Source organism: Aquarana catesbeiana, linkage group LG01 (genome assembly GCF_042186555.1).
Source record: "Aquarana catesbeiana isolate 2022-GZ linkage group LG01, ASM4218655v1, whole genome shotgun sequence".
In the NCBI taxonomy this organism is placed as follows: Eukaryota; Metazoa; Chordata; class Amphibia; order Anura; family Ranidae; genus Aquarana; species Aquarana catesbeiana.
Genome location: NC_133324.1, coordinates 324,623,363 through 324,639,003, shown reverse-complemented (window position 1 = coordinate 324,639,003; position 15,641 = coordinate 324,623,363). Strand labels below are relative to the sequence as shown.

Sequence of the window (15,641 nt, the reverse complement as noted above, 5' to 3'; positions counted from 1 at the left end):
ATGCGCCCCAGCGTGAAAAGGGGTCTAAATAAAAAATGTGATCTCCGAGTCTGATGATATTTACCAGATTCAACCTCCAATAGTATATACAGTATCTCTCTTCTGTCTGTTAGTCTCAGAGTGGATTAGAGATTTTACTCCCTAATCATATAGTTGGTTAGTTATATTTACCACTGCATATAGATTTTTAAGAATAAATTGCCTTAAACTTTACATATTAAATTATACACCACACTTTTTTTAAGGTTATTATCAGATTAATCGATTAATCAAAACAATAATCGGCCAACTAATCGATTATAAAAATAATCGTTAGTTGCAGCCCTTATGGGCATCATGAAAAGAAAACACGAACAGAAAAATGCAGATAATGTTCTCCATCAGCTAAGTAGTAAGAACAGTTCTCATTGCAGAGAAGTGTTAAAAGGTAAAGTAAAATGAAATCAAGAGGCATGGTAGGTTTTCCAATGCAGGGGGCAACTCTGATAACACAGATAGTGAAAGGAGGTATGGCAATAGTAGACAACCTTTGTACTAGTGTCATCTTTCAGGCTCAAGTATCATTTAGTTTCCTGCAAATATGTTCATGAAGGTCCACAAAAAAAAAACATATGCATAATTTATATAGTTATTACATAACCAAGGCCTGGGCTGACATATCAGAATATTACATTATTTTTAAAGAAATCATTATGCAATCAATTCTATTCTTTACCAGTCAAAAACTATATTTTTTACACAGCAGCCTTTCAGTTATGTCTGAAAATGTATGTAGCTCTAGAAAAAAAAAAAAAAAAAAAGTTTCAGTTGCTTTTTCTTAATTTGTTTTCTAGACTCCTTTTCTGATGCATATGTTCAAGAGAATCCTAGAAATCTCTAGCAATTTCTACATGGCATTTGTCAAATTTTGATGAATGGAATCTTGGTACTAGGTCGACGTGTAACTAACAGACCAACCACATCTGATAAGAGAAGATGTAATTCAAGGCTACATAAAAAGGTCAGTGCCTAGTTGAATTAAAGTGTTTGTAAAGTCACTATGTGACTTTACATGTATGCCATACAGATATGCAGCCGTTAAAAATAGTGTAAGGGTTTGTTAGAAATTAAAAGGCCAAATACTGTTTCTGACACCACAGCTGTGCGGTCACGTGATCCCCCTGTGCTGGCCGGCCTCGATCTATGGAGAGAAGCAGGAGGGCCGAGATTCCCGTCTGCTGGCCGGCTGACATCACAGGTAAATCTCTGCCCCCCTGCTTCTCTCCATAGAACGAGGCTGGCCAGCACTGGGGCACGCGACCGCACAGCTGTGGTATCAGAAACGGTATTTTGCTTTTTCATTTCCGACAGAAAAGGTCCGACGGACATTCCAATTGTGTGTGGGCTTCATTGGACCTTTTCTGCTGAAAAAATCTGACAGACCTTAGAAATGGAACATGTTTCAAATCTTTCAGACAGACTCGATTCCTATCGAAAAAAACCTTAATCTGTATGCTAGTCCGACGGACCGTAAACGACGCAAGGGCAGCTATTGGCTACTAGCTATTGAACTTCCTTTTCTAGTCCGGTCATATGTCATCACGTCCGAAACGATCGGACTTTGGTGGGATCGTGTGTAGTCCATTTCGTCGGAACTCCGTTGAAAAGTCCTTCAGAGTTCAGTCCGACAAGAAGTCCGCTCCTGTGTACGCGGCATTACAGTATTGTGAATGGCTGCATATCTGCATGTGATACACTGATATGTGCTGCATTATGCAGCTGAATAGAGGAAATGCTCTAATGCTGACAGGGATGGAGGGGAGAGAGACTGTCACAGGAAAGACGAGAGCTGTGAATGACGAGGCACATAACCTGATCACGGTAATCAGGGCTCAGCAGTCATGATTATCATGGTCAGCAAAGGCAGTGGGACACAGGAACTGGCAGGATCAACCAGGTTTATTACAAGTTAGGAAGAGAAGAATTGTACAGAACAAGCAGTGTGCTGTTATTCATGCCTTAAAAGGAACAGGATCTTCATTTTTTTTGTTTTTTTGGGTAACAAACATTTTAAATGAACTAAAAAAGGGGTCACCTAGGGTGAATTCCAACCTGTGAATGAACCCTGCCTCTGGTTAGATGGGAGAATCCTAGCGTGGGTTCCCGCAATTAGCTGCAAGAGCCAGCCCCATTAAAAGCAATGGGAGGAAATCTAACGCAGTGATCACATGTGAGTCTGCATTCAGAGCCAATCACTTGCATGAGATTGCTGCATGAGTGATTACATGTGGGTGGCCGCAATTACCTGCGAGAGCCAACAGCCTCCAATTGCTTTTTTGCAGCTAATAAAAATACAAGGTGCTGCAGATTGGACTATCATTATTTCTATTTATTGGGGATTGGATGATCTCCTTATCGGTTTGCACCTGAAGGATTGTGATATGTGCTGGCTGAGTGCTGTCCTGACCAGCTTGCAAATATATATACTAAGTCACTCTACATCATTTTAACACTAACTGAACATTTCAATTATTATTTAAATTTAGGTGACGTGTGCCTTGAATACACTATATTATACTTGTTCACGTGACCATTAAGCTTCAACTTCTCCTGTGAATCTAAAAACGTCTCTGCTTATGATGTGCTTTATAGCAAACCACCAGAGGAACTGCGCAGACCAGGATCTTCACAGATAACGGTCTTTTTACACAAATGTTACTAGCAACACCCACCTAAAGGGAGTACATCTTTTTCCATTGAGGATGTAACATGGGTAACATTTTCACTATATATGTTTTTTACTGGGATTTTTCTTTCCCATATAAACCTCTATTTCAATGGTTAGAAAAGTTATTATGAAAAGTAGGATCAACACACTGAAAGTAAAGTAGTACAGACCTATTGCTTTTATTATTTGAATTAGCCTTCCATGCTGGAAGAGTAACGCACTCATGTACACACAGGTTAGTGTTACACAGATGTTAATGACAGAACACACATACACACACACACACACAATACCTGGCACACACTATGGGTCACGCTCAGATGCAGACAGCTCTCCTCCCCTGACGGGAAAAAAGAAAAATGCCAGAGCATGTGAACAGCGAACATCATTATATGAGACTGGCTCACAGCAGCAAAGCCGTCGCATACAGCGAGTAAAAGTTTTGTTGCATAGCAATATTCATCTCTCCTCCTCACTAGGCTTCTTATGGATTTGGCATAAAGGCCCAGGGTTTATCTCTAGAGCAAACTAGATGTTATTAAAAAAGAAAGACAAGTTTCTTTTTCTTATTTAGCATTTTATGTCTGAACATGGTACAATCTCCCTACAGATGATATAAAATCTTGTGCGGTTAGATTTGCATACATTCTCACCCAATCTTCAGCCATGAGGTAATTAACAGCATTCCCAAGGCCAGCTCTGAATACATGGCCAACTTTGAGATTCTGTCTATTAAACGGATCTAATTCACCAACAGAAACAATACAGTGTGTCCCCAGTTTTCGAAGTCAGTTAGAGTCTCTTTGGCACTCACCTTTTTGATTGTATTTTGCTTGCTTCCTGCATTCTCATGCAGGATATCCATTGCGCTCTCTCGCTCCTTTAACTTAAGGGATTCTATTTCTGTTTTCAGCTCATTCAGCTGTTCTTGCAGGTGGCGACTCTTTTCCATGTACTCAACCCTGAGGAAAACAAGTATGTATGTACGCAATCAAACATAATGAAACATATTACAGTATTAACTAGGATGGCACTGCATTTTATTCATATTCAAGAAAACATTACCAATTATCCTCTTATGTGATGTTACGAAAACCTTACACCACCTGAAGTCTAAGCCAAATTTGATTGACACCTTGACACCTTTGGAGAAATTATAAATACAAATTATAGCTATGAACTGGCTGTCAGTGTTAATGTGGTAAGAGAAACTGAAGAGCAAGTTCTGGTAGTGATAAGGTAACCGAGAGCTCCAGACAGTAAAGGAGTTGCTTACAAATGGCAAGAGTCTGCACTCAGTCAAGGTACAGATCTGGAAGCCATTGCTAGTGAAGCAGCTAGTTTTAGGACAAAATGGCAGTGAGAGTGTCCAGGTTTATCTGGCCTAAAAAATTGACAGGCTCCCAAACCAAACAGATGCCTGGTGTAAATGAGATTTGGAGACACTCGAGAGAGAAATGAAGTCTCTGTGTGAAACCTGAATATCGATGTGTTTGAGCCACACCAATGTCTGATGTGAATGAGAGTTGGAAACTGTCGAAAGAGAAACGTAGTCCTTGTGAGAAACTTGAAAGACAGAACCTGGACCAGCTCAATGCCTGACTTGAATAAGAGTTGGAGATTGCCGAGTGAGAAATGTAGTTTCTGTATGAAGCCTGAATAGCCAGATGTTTGAACCACACCAAAGTCCGAAGTGAATGAGAGTTGGAAAATGTCAAGAGAGAAATGTAGTCTTTGTGTGAAGCATGAATAGACAGACAACTGAAACAGACCCATGTCTGTTTTTTACTGGCAATTTGTGCTGTGAACAGGGTTTATCAGTCGATATATACGCAAGCCGTTTGTACCGTATATACTCGAGTATAAGTCGAATTTTTCAGCCCTTTTTTTTGGGCTGAAAGTGTCCCCTTCGACTTATACTCGAGTCACCGCCGTCTGTCTGCATGATCAGCGTGTCATGCAGGCAGGCGGCGGCCGGCGTGTGATGATAGTGTTTGGCGGCTATTCCAGCATTCAAAAGCCGCGCCTCCTGCTCGTCTGTGATAGGCTGAACAGCTGTCAGTGTACAGCCTATCACGGACATTCTCTCATCCTCGTCCATGGTATGAGAATGAGAGAATGTCCGTGATAGGCAGTCAGCGGTCAGCCTATCACAGACGAGGAGGAGGCGCGGCTTTTTAACTGTGGAATGGCCGCCGAACACTATCATCACACGCCGGCTGCCGTTTGAGGCTGGAGATCGCCACAGGGAGGCTGCACAGGACACAGGTAGGCTGCACATTCACACAGGACACATGGACACAGGACATGTACAGGACACATGCACACAGGGACACATGCACAGGGTACAGGTAGGCTGCACAGGACACAGGGAGGCAGGCAGCTGCAGATGGGCATTGTTGACCCTCTGCATTTCTCACCCTCGTCTTATACTCGGGTCAATAAATTTTTCCCAGCTTTTTGTGGTAAATTAGGGGCCTCGACTTATACTCGGAACGACTTATACTCGAGTATATACGGTATCTTAATTTTTTTTCATGTGTCAATAAAACGAATTAAGGACTATTGGAGTTGCCGGCTCTATTCTCTGAATTTGTGCATGTCTGATATAAATAGGAGTTGGAGAATGTCAACAGAGATATGTAGTCTCTGTGTAAAGACCGAACGGACAGCATTCCATTATTTTATGATTTTACCACACCATTATTTTATATGAACAAGAGTTGAGAACTGCTGAGAGAATAATATAGTCTCTGTGTGAAGTCTGACTAGACAGGTGTTTGAACTAAACCAATGTCTTGTTCAAAAGTTGGAAACTGTCGAAAGAAAAGTGTAGTCTCTGTGTAAAACCTAAAAAAAAACCAAAAAAAACAAAAAAAAAAAACCTAAAAAAACAAAAAACAAAAAAAAAAACCAAAGACAGGGGCCAAACCAGACCAGTGTTTTATATGAATAAAGCCCAGTACACACGTACTGAATGTCAACCGATTCAGCAGGAACCATCAGACTTTCAGTACATGTGTACCACTGTTTGTTTAACAGAAGCCAGTCTACCAATCGGCTTCGGTCAAATAATCATCCCGGGAAACCAACATTCAATCAGGGGGGGTATCCTCCCTGACAGAATACAATAGCGCAGCGGGAAGGCTTTCTGTATCACACATTGTTGTGTCGATGCAGGGATTTGTCAGTTTTTTTTTTCTGTTCAACCTGCTAGTTGAATGAATAATAACTAAACATGTATAGCCAGCTTAAGAGTTGGAGACTGTCGAGGGAGAACAGTAGTCTCAGGGTGACAAACAAATGGACACTGCTCTCACCTATAACTGGCCTTCGCAGCAAGGAGCACATGGAAGGGCAACTCATGCAAAACAAAACCAAAGAAATTCCCAGCTCAACTCACCGACCAGCCCGGAACCAACCAAATTGTCCTGTCTAACAGTATGCATTAAAAACAGGGGTTTAGTTTACACACATTTGCAAATACATACATAAGCTACAGAGCCCTGTCAAGGCACCCCAGTATTTTCTGTAGTCCTAAACCTAAAATTTTGAGAGCCTCCACAGTGGAAGCACATGTGAGGGGACGCACTGGACACCTTTATTGCCATGGTGCTATATGGTGGGTGTCCTGTGGGCCCCTGTGCCTTTTACCCACTTCAGCCCCGGAAGATTTGGCTGCTCAATGACCAGGCCATTTTTTTGGGGATGCGGCACTGCTTCGCTTTAACTGACAATTGCATGGTCGTGCAACGCTGTACCCAAACAAAAATTATGTCCTTTTTTCACCACAAATAGAGCTTTCTTTTGGCGGTATTTGATCATGTCTGCGGTTTTTATTTTTTGCACTATAAACAAAAAAAAGAGCGTCAATTTTGAAAAAAAAAAAAATACATATATATTTTGTACTTTTTTGCTATAATAAATATTCCCAATTTTTTTTTTTTTTAAAAGCTAATTTTTTTTCTCAGTTTAGGCCGATATGTATTCTTCTACATTTTTTTTTTTTATTATTACTAAAAAGAATAAATTCGCAATAAGCATATATTGATTGGTTTGCGCAAAAGTTATAGCGTCTACAAAATAGGGGAAAGATTTATGGCATTTTTATTATTATTATTCTTTTTTACTAGTAATGGCTGTGATCAGCGATTTAAGCAGGATTGCGACATTATGGCGGACAGATCAAACACTTTGGACACATTTTTGGGACCACTGACATTTATACAGCAATCAGTGATATAAAAATGCACCGATTACTGAGTAAATGTAAGTGGCAGGGAAGGGGTTAACACTAGGGGGCGATCAAGGGGTAACTGTGTTCCCTCACGTGTGTTCTAACTGTAGGGGGATGGGACTGAATAGAGGAGATGACAGATCGTTGTTCCTGGCTAGTAGGAACACACAATCTGTCTCTCCTCTCATTACAGATCAGGGATTATTGTGTTTACACACACACATCCCTGTTCTGGCTCATGTCATCGCAACCGCCTGCCACGCCCATAGGCATCCCCGCAGTGCAGTGGCTCCCATCCCCGCTTAAAGGGCCGACGTACAGCTACGACGGTTCATGGGAACGTGCCGACCTGCCGCATTATAATGACGGCGGCCGGCCGGCAAGCCGTTGAGGGGTGGGCTCTCTCCAGGCTCACCTGCCCTCTGTCTATCCATTGTAATGCATGTGTTTCCACTGTGGAGGCTCTTAAAATTTTGAGTCAGGACTACAGAAAATACTGGGGGTGCCTCGATAGGGCTCTGTAGCTTACGCATGCATTTGCAAATGTGTGCAAACTAAACACCTGTTTTTAATGCATACCATTAGACAGGACAATTTGGTTGGTTGCAGGCTGATCGGCTAGTTAAGCTGGGAATTTCTTTGGTTTTGTTTTGCATGCACTGCCCTTCCATGTGCTTTTTAGCTGCGAAGGCCAGGTATAGGTGAGGGCAGTGGCCATTTGTTTTTCACTCTGAGGCTACACTTCTCCCTCCACAGTCTCCAACTCTTAAGCTGGGTATACAGGTTTATTGTTCATTCAACTAGCTGGTTTAATGGGAAAAAAAAAAAAAAAAAAAAAACACAAAAAAACACAAAAAAAAACAAAAACTGACAGATCCCTGCACTAAACTCCTGTTTTAACACACACTGTTAGACAGGAAAATTTGGTTGGTTGCGGGCTGGTCAATGAGTTGAGCCAGGAATTTCTTTGGTTTAGTCTCAGAGTGAAGCCTGAATGAAAAAGTGACTGAACCAAACCAATGAAAAAAAAAATGCAGCCACCACATCTAAGGACTGGTTAGTTGCAATATATTATATATATTTTGTTCAGATACAGTTGAGGGGGTGGTTTAACATAGTTAGGTAAACCTGTTTTCATATCGTAGTGGCTTACTAATTATCACTTTTGTGTTGTAGCACTAGAGTTCTTGGTTCAAATACCAACACTATTCTGCATGGACTTTGTATGTCCTCCCTGTGTTGGCATGAGGTTCCTCCAAATGCTTCGGATTTCTCCCCACTTGTTCCATAGACATGCTGGTAGGTTAATATGATTCTTTTCAAACTGACACTAGTATTTATGCATGTGAGGTAGGGTAGAGTAAATTGCTGCCACTATATACAGTATCTCACAAAAAGGTATGTACACCCCTCACATTTTTGTAAATATTTTATTATAACTTTTCATGTGACAACACTGAAGAAATGACACTTTGCTACCATGTAAAAGTAGTGAGTGTACATCTTGTATAACAGTGTAAATTTGCTGGCCCCTCAAAATAACTCAACATAGCCATTAATGTCTAAACCGCTGGTAACAAAAGTGAGTACACCCCTAAGTGAAAATGTCCAAATTGGGCCCAAAGCGTCAATATTTTGTGTAGCCAGCATTTTCCAGCACTGCCTTAACCCTCTTGGGCATGGAGTTCACCAGCACTTCACAGGTTGCCACTGGAGTCCTCTTCCACGACGACATCATGGAGCTGGTTGGATGTTTGAGACCTTGCGCTCCTCCACCTTCTGTTTGAGTATGCCCCATAGATGCTCAATAGGGTTTAGGTCTGGAGACATGCTTGGCCAGTCCATCACCTTTACCCTCAGCTTCTTTAGCAAGGCAGTGGTCGTCTAGGAGTTGTGTTTGGGTACATGACCACGTTGCAATACTGCCTGAGCCCCAATCTCCGAAGGGAGGGGATCATGCTCTGCTACAGTATGTCACAGTACATGTTGGCATTCATGGTTCCCTCAATGAACTGTAGCTCCCAAGTGCTGGCAGCACTCAAGCAGCCGCAGACCATGACACTCCCACCACCATGCTTGACTGTAGGCAAGACACACTTGTACTCCTCACCTGGTTGCTGCCACACACGCCTGACACCATCTGAACCAAATAAGTTTATCTTGGTCCCATCAGACAACAGGACATAGTTCCAGGAATCCATGTCTTTAGTTTGTCTTCAAACTGCTTGCGGGCTTTCTTGTGCATCATCCTTAGAAGAGGCTTCCTTCTGGGACGACAGCCATGCAGATCAATTTGATGCAGTGTGCGGCGTATGGTCTAAGCACTGACAGGCTGACCCCCCACCCCTCCAACCTCTGCAGCAATGCTGGCAGCACTTATATGTCTATTATCCAAAGACAACCTCTGGATATGATGCGGAGCATGTGCACTCAACTTCTTTGGTCAACCATGGCGAGGACTGTTCTGAGTGGAACCTGTCCTGTTAAACAGCTGTATGGTCTTGGCCACCGTGCTGCAGCTCAGTTTCAGGGTCTTGGCAATCTTTTTATAACCTAGGCCATCTTTATGTAGAACAATTCTTTTTTTTCAGATCCTCAGAGAGTTCTTTGCCATGAGATGCCATGTTGAACTTCCAGTGACCAGTATGAGAGAGTGAGAGCGATAATACCAAAATTTAACACACCTGCTCCCCATTCACACCAGAGACCTTGTAACACTAACAAATGACACCGGAGAGGGAACACGGCTAATTGGGCCCAATTTGGACATTTTCACTTAGGGGTGTACTCACTTTTTTGCCAGAGGTTTAGACATTAATGGCTGTGTGTTGCGTTATTTTGAGGGGCCAGCAAATTTACACTGTTATACAAGCTGTACACTTACTAGTTTACATTGTGGCAAAGTGTCATTGTTTCAGTGATGTCACATGAAAATATATAATAAAATGTTTACAAAAATGTGAGGGGTGTACTCACTTTTGTGAGATACTGTATAATACCTGTAATAAAATCATACAATCAGTGTGAATCTAATCCAGAATCTACTACACAATTTGGTGATTAAAAGCAAACACAGTTTTGCTTAAAATTATTAAATAATTCTGTTTACTGGCAAGAACAGTCATCCGGGGTGCCCGCAGACATCCAGATTTCTTCCTTATAACAACAACCAAGTAGACATTTGTCTGGGCTGGAGGAAAAAAATGCGACTCCTTGCTGTTTCTACTGATCAGTTATGGAGGGGCATGCACAGAACATTGCTTGTTTGTTCCTCCACCTAGAACTGAACCGATCAGGTCCACTTGCAGGTAGATTCTCCAAAAGATCCCATCTCTTTTTAATACCAAGAGCCACTGACTACAGCTATAGATGAAAGGGCACATCTTTCCCATGGAGGGCTTATATATACACACAGTGCCTGGAAAAAGCATTCATACCCCTTGAAATGTTCCACATTTTGTCATGTTACAACCAAAAACGTAAGTGTATTTTATTGGGATTTTATGTGATAGACCAAAACAAAAGTGGCACATAATTGTGAAGTGGAAGGAAAATGATAAACAATTTTCACATTTTTTTTACAAATAAATATGTGAAAAGTGTGGAGTGCATTTGTATTCAGCGCCCTTTACTTCAATACCCCTAACTAAAATATAGTGGAACCAATTGCCTTCAGAAGTCACCAAATTATGAAAAAGTCTACCTGTGTGTAATTTAATCTCAGGTTTAATACGGCTGTTCTGTGAAGCCCTCAGAGGTTTGTTAGAGAACCTTAGTGAACAAACCGCATCATGAAGAACAAGGAACACACCAGACAGGTCAGGGATAAAGTTGTGGGGAAGTTTAAAGAAGGGTTAGGTTAAAAAAAAAAAAAATAGCCAAAGCTTTGAACATTTCACGGAGTACTGTTCAATCCATCATCCGAAAATTTAAAGAGTATGGCACAACTGCAAACCTACCAAGACTTGGCCTTCCACCTAAACTGACATGCCAGGCAGAGAGAGTATTCATCAGAGAAGCAGTCAAGGGGACCATGGTAACTCTGGAAGAGCTGCAGAGATCCAAACCTCAGGTTTGGAGAATCTGTTCACAGGACAACTATTAGTCTTGCACTCCACAAATCTGGCCTTTATGAAGAGTGCCAAGAAAAAAGCCATAAGAAGTTTCGTTTGCAGTTTGCGAGAAGCCATGCGGGGGTCACAGCAAACATGTGAAAGAAAGTGCTCTGGATAGATGAGAATTGAACTTTTTGGCCTAAAAGCAAAACTCTATGTGTGATGGAAAACTAAACACTGCACATCACCCTGAACACACCATCCCCACCTTGAAACATATTGGTAGCAACATCATGTTGTGGGGATGCTTTTCTTTAGCAGGGACAGGGAAACTCGTCAGAGTTGATGGGAAGATGGATGGAGCCAAATACAGGGCAATATTAGACGTAAACCTGTTAGAGTCTGCAAAACACTCGAGACTGCGGCAAAGGTTCACCTTCCAGCAGGGCAACGACCCTAAACATACAGCCAGAGCTACAATGGAATGGTATAGATAAAAGCATATCCATGTGTTAGAATGGCCCATTCAAAGACCAGACCTAAATATATTTGAGAATCTTTGGCAAGACTTGAAAATTGCTGTTCATAGACGCTCTCCATCCAATCTGACAGAGCTTGAGCTATTTTGCAAAGAATGAGAAAAAGTCACTCTCTAGATGTGCACAGCCGGTAGAGACATCCCAAAAAAAAGACCTGCAGCTGTAATTGCAGCAAAAGGTTGTTCTACAAAGTTTTGACTCAGGGGGGGCTGAATACAAATGCACGCCACACTTTTCACATATTTGTAAAAAAATTTGGAAAACCATTTATCATTTTCCTTCCACTTCACAATTATGTGCCACTTTGTGTTGGTCCATCACATAAAATCCCAATAAAATACATTTACGTTTTTTTGTTGTAACATGACAATATATGGAAAATTTCAAGGGGTATGAATACTTTTTCAAGGCACTGTATATTTGGGATATAAAAAATATATAGACACATACACAGTATACTGTATATACACTGTGAAAAATTGTTAAACAGGCAAACTTTAGATTTTTTACATTTCCCCCCCCCCCAAACAGTGCCCATGCCCACAGATAAAGGTGTAAAATGAAGTAGGAACACAAGAAAAATTAACATTTTCAATCATGTATTCAACAAAAATACCAATAGATATAATGGTGTACTGTGGAAAACACAAGAACACCCTTGGCACCAGAAACTTTGCCCCCTGTAGCAGAAACTACTAATTGAAGGCATTTTTCCTAACTGCCAACCAGTCTCTGCCACTGACGCACTAAAGATTTTGATCGCTTTTCTTGCAACTGAAGAAGTTTTGCATGGAGGTTTGTGGGTTTCCTTGCTGAATTTCCAAATACTCCTACAAAAAATTTCAAAGGGAATTAAATCAAAGCATTGACTAGGGCAATCCATAATCCTCTAATACTTCTTTTTTGAGTTGTTCCTTGATGAATTTGCTAGTGTGCTTCAGATTATTATGTTGAAAGACTTATTTTTGGTTTAACTTTAACTTTTGGCCTCACGTTCTCATCAAACACACTTTGAAATGATGCCAAATGTATTGCTGACTCAATGATTGCAAGCTGCCCAGGCCCTAAAGCAGTACTGAAACTCCAAACCATGATGCAACCATGCTTCACAGTTATGAAGTTCAGTGTGTGGCAAACATGTCTGTTACTGTCATCAACTTTATCTTTGAGTGATCATTCATCAGTACATTGTTCACCTAGTCTTTGCACTAGGCAAACACCCGGCAATGACATTTTGGAGATACATTTTATTTTCCTTACATGATGATTAATTTCAAATCATTTGGTGATCTTTCTAAATCTCTTGCCAGACTAACTGGCGGGCATCCACAACTTTCTTTCCGAGGGTCTAATGCCGCGTACACACGAGCGGATTTCTCATCGGAAAAAGATATGACGGCTTTTTCGACGGGATTCCGCTCAAGTTTGCCTTACATACACACAGTCACGCAAAAGTTCGCTGAAATTGTGACCGTCAAGAATGCGGTGACGTACAACACTATGGCGAGCCGAGAAAATAAAGTTCAATGCTTCCGAACATGCGTTGAATTGTTTCAGAGCATGCGTCGGGATTTTGCGCGTCGGAATTGCCACAGACGATCGCATTTTCGGATAGGAACTTTTCCTGACCGAAAAATTGAGAGCATGCTCTCAATCTTTTGCTGGCTGGAATTCCGCCAGCAAAAGACTGATGGAGCATACACACGGTCACATTTTCTGACGAAAAACTCTTATCGGTCTTTTGCGGGCTGAAATTCTGTGTACGCAGCATTAGAGAGCTCTATTGGTCTTGACGTGACAAAGCTGCATATCAATAGCAAATAAGTACACCAAGAGAACACCAGACCCTACAGATTTAATAAACTCAATAGAAAATAGAACTCCAGAACCTAAAAGGTAATAAGACATAAAAATTACTTCCCAAATCCCATTTCACTATTGACAGTGACTGTTAAAGACACGTTCCACCTATATATTCTCTTTCTTATAAATGGCACCTTATCTGGAACACCCTATTCCAATTTCATTGATTTGAAGTGGTGTTCTGACTTTTTCCATATGACAGATCTGCTTCTTTATTCATTTAGATCATGAAACCTAATAAATCATGTAATTTCTGTGTCATTTGTTGACAGATTAGACAACCTTTATCTGTAGGCTCTATCAGAATAAAGATCCAATATTTGAACTTGATTAAATATGATATATATACACATATACAGATATATATATATATATATATATATATATACACACACACACACACACACACACATACACACACATATATACATACATACATATATACATACACAGTATCTCACAAAAGTAAGTACACCCTTCACATTTTTGTAAATATATTTATTATCTTTTCATGTGACAACACTGAAGAAATGACACTTTGCTACAATGTAAAGTAGTGAGTGTACAGCTTGTACAACAGTGTAAATTTGCTGTCCCCTCAAAATAACACAACACAGCCATTAATGTCTAAACTGCTGGCAACAAAAGTGAGTACACGCCTAAGTGAAAATGTCTTAAAAAATTGGGCCTAATTAGCCATTTTCCCTCCCCGGTGTCATGTGACTCGTTAGTGTTACAAGGTCTCAGGTGTGAATGGGGAGCAGGTGTGTTAAATCTGGTGTTATTGCTCTCACTCTCTCATACTGGTCACTGGAAGTTCAACATGGCAAGGAACTCTGAGGGTGTATTCACTTTTGTGAGAAACTGTGTATATTGTATAATATATATATAAATATATATATATATATATATATATATATATATATATATATATATATATTTTTTTTTTTACACATATATACATACATACATAGTAATACCTCGGATTGCGAGTAACGTAGTTTAGGAGCGTTTCGCAATACGAGCTATTATTTTTAAAATCCTGACTCGGTTTGCGAGCTTTGTCTCGCAAAACGAGCAGGATTCAAGCCTCTGGGGTGTGCAGTACCGCATTTGGCCAAAGGTGCGGGGCCCCGGTGACACTCAGAGCCGTTTGGAAACACTACGTTTCTGAGCCTCTCCGAGCGCATCCAAGCGGCTCCGAGTGCTCTCCGAGTGTTTCCAAATGTCCCTGGCGCCCCCCACCTTCGGTTACATGCGGTACTGCATACACTAGCAGTGCCACTGCAATGGATTATCTGAGTTTCCATTAGTTTCCAAGCGCTTTGATATACAAGTGCTTTGGATTACAAGCTTTCTTCTGGAACTAATTATGCTCGTAATCCAAGGTACCACTGTATATACAGTTGTGCTCATAAGTTTACATACCCTGGCAGAATTTATGATTTCTTGGCCATTTTTCTGAGAATATGAATAAAAACACAAAAACTTTTTTCTTTCACTCATGGTAAGTGTTTGGCTGAAGCCATTTATTATCAATCAACTGCGTTAACTCTTTTTAAATCATAATGGCAACAGAAACTATCCAAATGACCCTGATCAAAAGTTTACATACCCCAGTTCTTAATACCATGTATTGCACCCTTTAACATTAATGACAGCTTGAAGTCTTTTGTGGTATTTGTGGATGAGGCTCTTTATCTTCAGGATGGTAAAGCTGCCCATTCCTCTTGGAAAAAAGCCTGCAGTTTATGTAAATTATTGGCTGTCTTGCATGAACTGCACGTTTGAGATCTCCCCGGAGTGGCTCAATGATATTGAGGTCAGGAGACTGAGATGGCCACTCCAGAACCTTCACTTTATTCTGCTGTAGCCAATGACAGGTTGACTTGGCCTTGTGTTTTGGATCGTTGCCATGTTGGAATGTCCAAGTAGGTCCCATATGCAGCTTTCTGGCTGATGAACGCAAATGTTCCTCCAGTATTTTTTGATAACATACTGCATTCATCTTGCCAACAGTTTTGACCAAATTTCCTCTGCCTTTGTAGCTCACACATCCCCAAAACATCCGTGATCCACCTCCGTACTTTTCAACATAGGCTTTGTTGACTCTCCAAATGTAGCTTTATGGTTGTGGTCAAAAAGCTCAAATTTGGTCTCATCACTCCAAATTACTTTGTGCCAGAAGGTTTGAGTCTGGTCTCTGTGCTGTTTGGCTTATTGTAAGCAGGATACTTTGT

The 15,641-nt window shown here is 40.9% G+C and overlaps 1 protein-coding gene across 2 annotated transcripts in view; it reads right to left on the bottom strand.

Annotated features, from left to right (window-relative positions):
- NF2 (NF2, moesin-ezrin-radixin like (MERLIN) tumor suppressor) overlaps positions 1–15,641 on the bottom strand; it is a 156,404-nt gene that overhangs the window by 43,216 nt on the left and 97,547 nt on the right. The window contains exons 16-17 of one of the 2 annotated variants that reach the window (XM_073630703.1): positions 3,522–3,669; positions 3,001–3,047 (exon numbers count right to left, since the gene is read on the bottom strand). In XM_073630703.1, coding sequence (XP_073486804.1) covers positions 3,024–3,047; positions 3,522–3,669 — 172 coding nt within the window. In that variant the 3' untranslated portion in view covers positions 3,001–3,023. The remainder of the gene's footprint in view (positions 1–3,000; positions 3,048–3,521; positions 3,670–15,641) is intronic. The other variant, XM_073630693.1, reaches the window with a different exon arrangement.